The sequence below is a fragment of the Clinocottus analis genome, unplaced genomic scaffold, assembly GCF_023055335.1.
Source record: "Clinocottus analis isolate CAN_PGR_092001 unplaced genomic scaffold, fCliAna1.0.p SCAF_21, whole genome shotgun sequence".
Lineage (NCBI taxonomy): Eukaryota > Metazoa > Chordata > Actinopteri > Perciformes > Cottidae > Clinocottus > Clinocottus analis.
Window position 1 is genome coordinate 9,571,752 of NW_027175943.1, and position 10,574 is coordinate 9,582,325.

Consider the following 10,574-nt stretch of genomic DNA (forward strand, 5'->3'; position numbering starts at 1 on the left):
AAAAACTGTCCAAACCTAGGTGGACAAACAGAGCCTGGCTCTTGTGAGCATCTCTGCTAGGACACCGTTAAGCCAAAATATGTAAGATGATCCAGCATCCAGCCCACACTGTTCAGGGGGTTGACGTCTGAAAACAGCCTTTTGCTCTTTTGGGCAGTTTACTGCTGGAGCACATGACGTAAATGTAGTAGAGCATCTTCCAGACCTTGTCGTGAGCAGATGGACGCTGGACTAACTGTCGAAAACAAGTTTGACCTTTTTTATAGTCGGTAAACACGTCCTCTCTCTCTCTCTTTCTCTCTCTCTCTCTCTCTCTCTCTCTCTCTCTCTCTCTCTCTCTCTCTCTCTCTCTCTCTCTCTCTCTGTGTCTCTGTCTTTGTCTCTCTCTCTCTCAGACCAGATCAGTTTGCAGGCTTTCAGTCGGTATCTGGAAGGAGATGAAAACAGCATCGTGCCCCCAGAGAGGCTGGATATCATCGACGACATGAACCAACCACTGTCTCACTACTTCATCAATTCCTCGCACAACACATACCTCACAGGTGAAAGTGCACTCCTCAGATTGAACAAGAAACACGTACAGCTTGACCGTTAATTCGTTGGCTCTGAAACCATCTGTCCTTCCCTTCGTCCCTCTGCCCTCAGTGGGTCAGCTGACCGGTCTGTCGTCAGTGGAGATTTACAGGCAGGTGCTGCTGACTGGCTGTCGCTGTGTGGAGCTGGACTGCTGGAAGGGCCGGCCCCAAGACGAGGAGCCCTACATCACCCACGGGTTCACAATGACCACTGAGATCCCCTTTAAGGTGCTGCTCACTGCCTCCTGGCATGCGATTACTCAGCATTATTCTCCTGAAGTCTTTGTGTAGTATATTTGTGTCACCTTGCTGAGGTTATTGCTCATATACTATTTACTGTGCAGCAGTTTTTCCCTTACATAAATGCCTCTGTTTCTACTATATATGGCCGCCACTATAAAATTGATCCAATACACTGCAGTATTTTCATGTTTATGGAAGTATTAAGATTCAGAGGTCCACTGTGTAAATTTACTTTAATGTATGTGTTATAAAGCTGTGACAAGCTGAGATGCTGTTTCTCCTCTTTTGGGTCTAAAAAATATCGAAATTATTTAAAGGTCTTGGTGTGTGTGGACCTCTCGACCCTGGTGCATTTGTGCAGTTTGAATCTGTATTCAACTGATCACAGCCCCGAGACAGAGGTTTGGATGATTGACAGATGGGGTGATTTAATTGGTAAAAAAAAAACCACAATCGCGCTAATCATAGGATGTATCCTCCCTCTACCTGTTTCCTTCCTTTCTGCATCTGTTTCTTTGTACCAAAAGATTACAATTATGCATCCGACAGAGCCACCCCAGCCAATGCACATCTTTGTTGCAAATGATTTATGCACTGGATTCAGAAATGCTGAATATGGAGACACACAAACAGAAGAAATATAAGTCTCCACAGTGCTACAAACTGTTGCCAAAATGAATTGCCGCAAATAGCCTCTATTATCAGAAGCTCGTCTTTGCTTTATAACTGTATGATCAAGGCAAAGTTGTGCTGTGCTTCTAGAAACAACTAAACGTATGACGATAAGAGGAGACGTTTACTCTCCCACATACTTCAAGATTGTATTCATCAATGTTCCTTCTGGTTCTTTCCCTGACTGTAGGAGGTGATCGAGGCGATAGCAGAAAGTGCCTTCAAGACCTCGCCGTACCCGCTCATCCTGTCCTTTGAAAACCACGTAGATTCGTAAGTTTGATCAGTCTGTATGAGTGCGGGCACATGGTCAGATCACCCAGTTTGTATTTTGGTATTTATTTCCAAGCCAAAGACTAAAGTGAAGCAAAAACTAACTCTGTCTGTTGATCTGTCAGAGCCAAGCAGCAGGCCAAAATGGCAGAGTACTGCAGGACCATCTTTGGAGACGCCCTGCTCATTGAACCACTAGAGAAATATCCAGTAAGACTGATACACACACACACACACACACACACACACTCACACACACCATTAGATGCTCTTTACATTATGTTTTTAAGGTCTGTCTAAAATCTATTTTGAGTGATGTCCCACTGGTGTAATGTCTCACGGGAATAAATTACCAATATCCTTTGACTCCTGTCATGGTCTTAATCAACTTGTAAACCATCAAATAGGATCAAACAGCTTGTGATACACGGATCAGACCTGTTTGTACTAAAACACAACTTGTGATGGACTGCTTTTGACCTCATAAACCTCTCTGCGTTCACAACTTTCATTGCATTCCCACGATTCTTAAAAAAGTATAACTCCTGCCAAGGGTCACAATGTATTTTTTTTCCAAATGTTCAGGTTTGACTGAGTTTACTAATATGTCTGTGATGTGTTTTCAGCTGGTCCCCGGCCAGGCCCTCCCTTCTCCACAGGAGATGCTTGGTAAGATTCTCATCAAAAACAAGAAAAAGCACCAATACCACCGACCCTCGAGTAGCGGCAGCATCAAACGCAGAGAGGAGGAGCCGCTGTCGCCCAGCCACGGTGAGTTTAAGGAACTACCTGCATCTCCTTCAGTAAGAATCTGTTGGTTTACATTAACGCACTATGACGAGTGTTCAGAGAAACAAAACCTGGATTATCTTGGGCCCTGATGGCACGTAACTAAAAACAACAGAAGATCTCCCACATGCATGCGTGGAACAATGTTAATACGTATATGCCATTAACATAGATGAATTGCATGTAGATGTTAACACTATGATTTTGTGTAGAATCCTCTCTGACGGACGGCGAAGGAAGCCAGCTCCTTTCTAACGGGGAGGAAAAGCTGGCTGAGAGGATGGTCAAAGACTCTGAGCCGCGCAAATCCATCGGTGAGTTGGAGAAGAAAACATCCGACGGACATGTGGACTGTAAAGTAAGCCGTTGTGGCACATAATGTATATTTAAAACATTGCTTAGGAGGTGACGGGGAAAGCGAGGAGGACGAGGAGGACGAACCGCCGACTGACCTGAAAAAGCCAAACTCTGACGAGGTAAGAGCCATGAGCAACGGGGCCGGCGGCGTGTTTGACTGGCTGATAGGCTGATTGATGGATTAGTGCTATCTGCCTCCCGCAGGGTACCGCCAGCAGTGAGGTGAACGCCACAGAGGAGATGTCGACCCTCGTCAACTACATCGAGCCTGTCAAATTCAAGAGCTTCGAGGTGGCAAACAGTAAGTGTGTGTGTGTGTGAGTGCTAATGAGACAGGAAGATGCCCTGACTTTGTGTTCTGGGGAAGATGTGAAGAGAGAAAGTGTGTGTGTGTGTGTGTGTGTGTGCGAGAGGGGTTGGCAAGCCTCGTTAGTTCTAAGCACCTCTCCCATGTAGCTCATTAAGCAGACAGGTCGGCTGTGTGTACTCACTTGTGGTTAATTGTGGTCTTATTGTACGGAGATGCTGCATGCCGTATATCTAAATCAGTTTCTTTCTCTCTTTTCGCTCTCCGTCTGTCCACCAGAGAGGAGGAAGTTCTTTGAAATGTCGTCGTTGGTGGAAACAAAAGGCATGGACACCCTGAAGAGCTCCCCCATCGAGTTTGTCGAGTATCCCCGAAAGCTTGTCATTCATTGAACACTTGTTTGGAGGAATTTCTAAATGTGCATACGTAACATATTTTGTGCTGATACGTTGAACAAATGGTCAGGGCACACATTGGCCACCAGTGTTTGGCTCTTAACAGCACTCCTCCAGGTACAATAAGAATCAGCTGAGCCGAATCTACCCTAAAGGAACCAGGGTGGACAGCTCCAACTACATGCCTCAGCTCTTCTGGAACGTCGGCTGCCAGATGGTGGCGCTAAACTTTCAGACCCTCGGTGAGTGCGCTTATTTCAGATGCATGTAAGCTCAGCCTATAAGGCATGAAGCACAAAGTATCCACCAAGAAATATAAACACAGCCTTTAAGAATCTAAAGTTTTGCTTCCTGTAACTGAATGATGCTGTGTCTCTTTAACCTTATATATAATCCCAATGTTCGGGTCATCAAGTAACACAACCGTTATCCCTGTAAACACATCTTCCCATCTTTTATTCCGCTCTCTCATCCCTTTATCCCCTTTCCCCTTCCTTATTTCTCCATTCCTCTCTACCAGACCTCCCCATGCAGCTGAACATGGGTGTGTTTGAGTACAACGGCCACAGCGGCTACCTGCTGAAACCCGAGTTCATGAGGAGAACAGACAAGCACTTTGACCCTTTCACAGAAAACATCGTGGACGGTATAGTCGCCAATACTGTCAAAATTAAGGTAAGGGGGCAAAAAAGTGTCGCCCTTTTGGATATTAAAGTTCTTTGTAAGCGTTGTTATTATAAACATGTATAATTTAACATCCGACAGGTGATCTCAGGCCAGTTTCTGACTGATAAAAAGGTGGGCGTGTATGTGGAAGTGGACATATTTGGACTTCCTGCTGATACAAAGAGAAAGTACAGAACCAAAACATCCAATGGGAACTCGCTGGACCCCGTGTGGGATGATGAGATGTTTGTGTTTAATAAGGTAGACGTACCAGGATTTTAAATGTCTCTCGCTCTTCACTGTCTGTTTTGTTAACTCTTAATTTCTCTCTAAACTTCTCCTGTGGGATCAACGCCGCTCTCTCCTTCTATCCAGGTGGTCCTCCCCACACTGGCCTCTCTGAGGATAGCGGTGTTTGAAGAAAACGGCAAGTTTATTGGACACCGGATCCTCCCCGTGTCGGCCATTAGACCTGGTCAGTACACACGCACAAATCCCCATAAACACACTCTGGCACTGTCAAGTGTTTCCAGTTGAGTCTGGTTGTAACCAAACAGATGTCCTGCACATCTGCATTCAATGTCTGCTGCACCTTTTACTGCCCACCACCATTGCACAGTCGTCATTTATCTATTTGTTTCTCTTTTCCCTTGTAGGATACCACTACATCAACCTCAAGAATGAGCTGAACCAGCCTCTCCTGCTGCCCTCTCTGCTGGTTTACGCTGAAGCTCAGGACTACATCCCTAATGAACACCAGGGTGAGAGAGAACACACTATAAATAAAATAGAATTAGCAATCTTAAGATTAGTCAAGCACAATTAACTTTGAATTTGCTCCAAGCCTTGTGACTTGGCTCGGACTTGCATAAAAAAACCTCAAACAACTTTGCCATTGGTCCACAATATGTAATTGTACGCTTCTCTATGACCTTAAGGCATGTCATGTCTTGTTTTTGTGTGTGTTTGCGCGTGTGTGTGTGTTTTCTCAGAGTATGCAGAGGCTCTGACCAACCCCATTAAGCACATCAGTCAGTTGCATAAGAGGGAGACGCAGCTGGCTGCTCTCATAGAGGACAACAGTGAGGTAAGACACATCTGTGTGCTGAACAGGAACTCACTGAAAAAACAACGTACTGCTTTGCAGGGAGGTCAGAACCCCCTTTGAAACATCTGTACCCCAGTTCGTCAGTAGTGAGTCACTAACTGTGTGAGCGTGGACTCTCATCTCATTATTCTGTTAATTTGCCCCAGCACGTCCCCAACCAGCTCAAAGAGGGAGAGACCAAGAGGGAATGTGAAGTCATTCCAGGACTCCCCTCCCCCTTCCACACTCTTCCCCCGTGGTCATTGGAGGAAGCCCCTGACATCATCAAATTACCTGCACCGGGTAGAGACCTCTTTAAATCCTACAAACACGTTGTGTGCAAATGCAAATACACACCTCTGTCATGTATCTGCACGCATAGAAAGGGCGTTATGCTAATGTCACATTCATGATTGATGCCTTTAATTTACCAACACAATTTGTTTAGGTTATTTTTGCATTTTGATTCTTGAAGTGATCCGTCATCCCATTCAGCAGTCTAAATGTAGATGCAGTCTCAGTCTATCGAGCTCTCATGTGTATCTGCATCAGCCTGCTGCAAGGAGCTGTATTAGTGTGTATTCTAACGGTAGCCAACGTAATATGTCCATATGTCCTCACTGCACAGATATTCATTGTAGTCCATTTACAAGATCTTTTTACTTCACTTAAGGGAAATATTGTTTTCCACTGTGTTGTGAAAACCATCTCACGATGTCAACTTGCCATGAATTAAAATAACTAAATTAAAACTAACAATTTCTTCCATTCATGAGGGCTATCGTTCATTTCAACGTAAGATGAAGTTGAAATACCAAAGCCATGCACACTGTTTTGTTTTTGTGTGATTTTCTCCATCATCCATTTCACACATACTGTCTGTGTGCTTCTCCTCCTGTGTTTCTTTTGTGTTTGTGATCGTGCACGTGTGTGTAGCTCAAAGTCCAAAAGAAGACCTCATTGCCACTGTTCTGGCAGGTAAGGTCACTCCAGCACATTCATTCTCACGCTGGTGGCTAGCGGGATTTACACTGAATGATATGGCGATATCATGATGGGCATAATCTTATTATTCCATTTGTTTCTCAGAGGTGCAGGCTCAGTCTATAGAGGAGCTGAAGCAGCAGAAGAGCTATCTGAAGCTGCTCAAGAAACAGGGCAAAGAAGTCAAAGAGCTGCGTAAGAAACACCTGAAGAAGGTACAGTCATAGGTCGACATAATTGAAACTTTGAATTCATATTTTCAGCATATTCATATTCATTGGAATTTTTCCGCTCAGGACAGCTCATCTACATTTAGCTTGTGTGTGTGTTGTAGGTGTGGAATCTGAGTAAGGAGCAGAAGAGTCGGAGTGGCCAGCTTCAATCTGACACCCAGAGGAGACGCAGCCAGATGGAAAAGCACCTCAAACGGAGCATCAAGAAAAAGTAGGGATGGCTTTATGGGGCGTGTAAAGGGTGAACAGTGGAGAGGGGGGGAGGAGGAGGAAAGCACACGATAACATTTCTCGACTGATTGATGATGTAAAGATAGACAGAACTTAACCGGGCGACTTGACCTGAGCTCATTGTGTTTGTTCAGCGAGCCCCATGAGCCGGTGCAGCGCGAGCTGACGGCGTTGGATCAGGAGCTCGAGAAGCAGACGGTCCAGCTGAGGGAGTGGCAGATGCAGGAGCTGCTGAAGTTCCGACAACAGCTCTACTTACTGGAGAGAGAGATCCAGCAAACACACCTGCCCCAGGTAGGATTGTGCACAAATGCTTTTCCTTTAAAAGTTACGAAAGAATGCAATGGAAGCTCCTCCGTCCATCTTGGAAACCTGCACAGATATCTGTGTTTTTCCCCGTGCGCCTCAATAGCTTGTTGGTCCATTTGTTGTGGAGATGCGAGGATGGGTTTCATTTCACCAGGCCAGGGACCGCAGGTGGACATTAGCTTGTAGCTGAATCTTGTACAAATTCTCTTTCTGAGGATTAACATATTTTTGTTTATGATCCCTGATGCAAATATATCTGATAAACTCAAACTTAACTTGACTTAAAGGTCAATTGACTCCTCCAAACTTGGCACACTTATGCATACCCAAGGTGAATAACACCGTGTCCTTCCCCTGAATTCTTAAACACGCACACGCGCTCGCGCTCACACAGTTCGACGTCAGCTGACCCCGTAGAAACGTGGCTCTTCTGTACATCTGCACAGTCCTCCGCTGACAGGTCGTCGTCTGGTGCCGTGTCTTTTCAGGCCCTGCAGAAGTTAAAGGAGACGACCCAGGAATGCCAAGCAGCTCAGCTGAAGAAGCTCAAGGAGACGTGCGAAAAGTAAGTGCAGTCGTTTCACCTTGCGAGGCCAAATAGGAAAGATGGGAACTTGTTTTTGGCATAATGCCAGAGTGGTGTATTGCTTTTAAAGTGTCTTTTCTTCCCCTTTCACACCATGTGAGTTTGATTCCTGAATGTTGGACTTGCAACACGCGTCGAGGTGGTTTTAATAACATTCTCAATAATGTTCAAGTACTGTACAATGTTGTGTTATTGTGTTTGCAGGGAGAAGAAAGAGCTCCAGAAGATCCTGGACAGGAAGCGACAAAACAGCATCTGCGAAGCCAGGATTCGCGACAAAGACAAGGCCGAAACGTAATAAGTTTGTCTGAAATTCAAGATGTTTATTGGATATTTTGGCAGTTGGATCTTATTTGGGTGTCTTTAATCCCTTTTTTATCTTTAATTTCCCCGGCTCTTTCCTCTTCATCTTACTATCTCTCTCTGTAGGGAACTGAATGAGATCAACAGAAAGCATATTCAAGATTCTGTCTCCCTCATCCGCGGGGTGAGTACCCACACATGCACACAAGCACACATTCTTATCACCAACCGTCCTTAAGGGTAGTCGCTGAGCTACTTTATAGTACAAGAGTGGAGTAAAATTGATGACAATGGCAGAAAAAACAACGTCAGCAACTTTACTACGACTCTTTCCACACGTTATCTTCTTTGCCGTCCCTCATCCTTATATTTTCTGTTTTATTTGTTTACTCGGTTCTCCTAAAATCCCCTCTTCCTACTTCCTCCCCGTGCATTTCTCCTCTTCCCTCCCGCCTGTCACCCCTCAAATCTTCACCCCTAACCCCTCCTCTTCTCCTACACCCCAGCTGGAGGAGGCTCAGACCAGGAGACAAGACAAGCTGATGGCGAAGCAGCGGGAGGTGCTGCAACAAATAGATGACGAACTTCCACAGGTGAGCGACAGCACGTTGACTCTTGCGTGTACATCGGGGTGCTTCCATATGGTTTGTTTTATATTTGCCTGGCGTTTCTCCTGCAGCTCCATTCTAAGTTGGAAAGGGAACTCGAGCTGGAGTATCAGCGACTACCGGAGGAAATCTGCCAGCACCTTCAGTTGGAGCTCAAGAGCAAAGGTCTCCGAAAGGACGCCCTGTTCTCGCCTCTGGGCAACCACAGCAGCCCGAGCCTCAGCTCCGGCTCGGGGCCGCCCTCCAACTGCTCCACGCCCTCTTACCCGTCAACGCCCAATCGGATCACCTGGAACAGGAGCATGGACAATAGCACAGCGTCATTGGCCGAATCCACTTCCTCGTCCACCACTCCCGTCCTGTCGGAGACGGAGATGTCCTTCAGTTGAAATTATTGCTTGTAAAAAGGAAAAGGAAATACATTCAAGTAGGGTCTATAATGATTATAACGTGGGATAGTAATGATATGAATTATTTACTAATTTTATTCCTCTTTTTTTTTATTGCAGACTGTTTTTATTACAGACTGTCGACAGAGCTATATTATTTTTTATTTAGCTGTTTTTGTCAGATGCACATCATGACTTTTGTTGGAAGATTTCATAAGAATCATAACCAAACTTTGAATTTTTTACATTTACTTGTCTGTCTGTCGCTTTTAATGTCATATCCTTTGATACTTTTTTTCTTGGCATCATCCATTTTTGTCTGGTCAGTAAGCTTCGCTTCATAACAGCTTGAACCTCTTCAGTGACACTTTTTGAAAGCTTTAAACTCTCGAGAGTGGAGCCGGGTGAGAAAACCATTTTTCAGGAAGACGTGGTAACACACACACAGCGATTCTTGTTCATTTTTAGCTTTTGTTTGTCACAACATTAGATCAATATAATTGCTTAACTATTTAGAACGTAGCCTCTGGATTGCTGCGATTACATGTAAAAAAAAAATACACATCTTTTCCACTCTTGCGAGTTAAAATTGTTTATGGGTAGAGCAGTGTTTTCCAGAATTGAGTATCATGAGAGACCAGTATATCCAAACAGTTTCAGCTGTAATGGCAGAAGCAACCAGCAAGCGGTGCTGAAGCTTCAGCTGTTTATTTTAAACTGGTGGTTTGAGCCTTCTATTCTTTTAGCCTGATTATCCGATTATACTCTACCCCGACACACACACACACACACACACACACACACACACGCACACGCGCACCTGCCTCAGCAGGATTTGCATTGTCATTTGTGTGTGTGTGTGTGTGTGTGTGTGTGTTAGAGAAGGTTTTATTGATGTAACACCCTCTTTCGCACACACCTGCCTGACACTCTATTTTACTGAGGCGTCTATGAAAGTTGTATCCATGCATAATCATGCGCGTACACACACATATACACACACGTACGCACAGTTTAATGGTTCCGTGGCTAAAAGACTTTAAAATCCTCATCCCATGTAATCTACCCCGTTTGAAAAACAAGACACACACACGCACACACACACATAACATTTTACAAATATCTGATTACTGAACTCGACAAGGGTATTTGCGTGAGTGTGTGTGCATGGAGAAGTTAATCTCTTGATGGGACATCTGCTTATTCCTGCTAAATGTAGTGTGTGTGTGTGTGTGTGTGTGTGTGTGTGTGTGTGTGTGTGTGTGTGTGTGTGTGTGTGTGTGTGCCTCTCCCATGTCTGCTGGTGCAATTACTTTGCCACTTTTGCAGCCGAGAGATGGACATGATGCATAAATGGCAACGCCACTGTAGGAGACGGTCCTCAGAAAATGATTTAAGGCTCCACTATGACATTTTAATATGAAAATGTAATCTTATTTGGAGTCTGAATCCCCATATGAGGAAAGCGCATGAGAGTATTCTTTTGCATTCTAGTTGCTACACTGTAAATCTGCTCAATTTGACACGTTTTTATTGTTTTAATGTTTAGTTTATGTGGAAAAAAATC

At 44.7% G+C, this 10,574-nt stretch overlaps 1 protein-coding gene across 2 annotated transcripts in view; it reads left to right on the forward strand.

The window, feature by feature from the left end:
- The window catches only part of plcb3 (phospholipase C, beta 3 (phosphatidylinositol-specific)), a 37,730-nt gene extending 27,923 nt beyond the window's left edge, over window positions 1–9,807 (forward strand). For both annotated transcript variants that reach the window (XM_068587739.1, XM_068587740.1), the window contains 25 exons: window positions 396–542; window positions 646–803; window positions 1,681–1,763; window positions 1,889–1,973; window positions 2,390–2,534; window positions 2,765–2,866; window positions 2,955–3,028; window positions 3,114–3,210; window positions 3,496–3,580; window positions 3,729–3,853; window positions 4,132–4,286; window positions 4,377–4,538; window positions 4,653–4,752; window positions 4,934–5,038; window positions 5,270–5,364; window positions 5,532–5,667; window positions 6,301–6,342; window positions 6,454–6,563; window positions 6,683–6,792; window positions 6,947–7,106; window positions 7,610–7,686; window positions 7,912–8,001; window positions 8,137–8,194; window positions 8,517–8,603; window positions 8,690–9,807. In XM_068587739.1, the coding sequence (XP_068443840.1) occupies window positions 396–542; window positions 646–803; window positions 1,681–1,763; window positions 1,889–1,973; window positions 2,390–2,534; window positions 2,765–2,866; window positions 2,955–3,028; window positions 3,114–3,210; window positions 3,496–3,580; window positions 3,729–3,853; window positions 4,132–4,286; window positions 4,377–4,538; window positions 4,653–4,752; window positions 4,934–5,038; window positions 5,270–5,364; window positions 5,532–5,667; window positions 6,301–6,342; window positions 6,454–6,563; window positions 6,683–6,792; window positions 6,947–7,106; window positions 7,610–7,686; window positions 7,912–8,001; window positions 8,137–8,194; window positions 8,517–8,603; window positions 8,690–9,007 (2,906 nt within the window). In that variant the 3' untranslated portion in view covers window positions 9,008–9,807. The remainder of the gene's footprint in view (window positions 1–395; window positions 543–645; window positions 804–1,680; window positions 1,764–1,888; window positions 1,974–2,389; window positions 2,535–2,764; window positions 2,867–2,954; window positions 3,029–3,113; window positions 3,211–3,495; window positions 3,581–3,728; window positions 3,854–4,131; window positions 4,287–4,376; window positions 4,539–4,652; window positions 4,753–4,933; window positions 5,039–5,269; window positions 5,365–5,531; window positions 5,668–6,300; window positions 6,343–6,453; window positions 6,564–6,682; window positions 6,793–6,946; window positions 7,107–7,609; window positions 7,687–7,911; window positions 8,002–8,136; window positions 8,195–8,516; window positions 8,604–8,689) is intronic.
- Window positions 9,808–10,574: the final 767 nt, after the last annotated feature.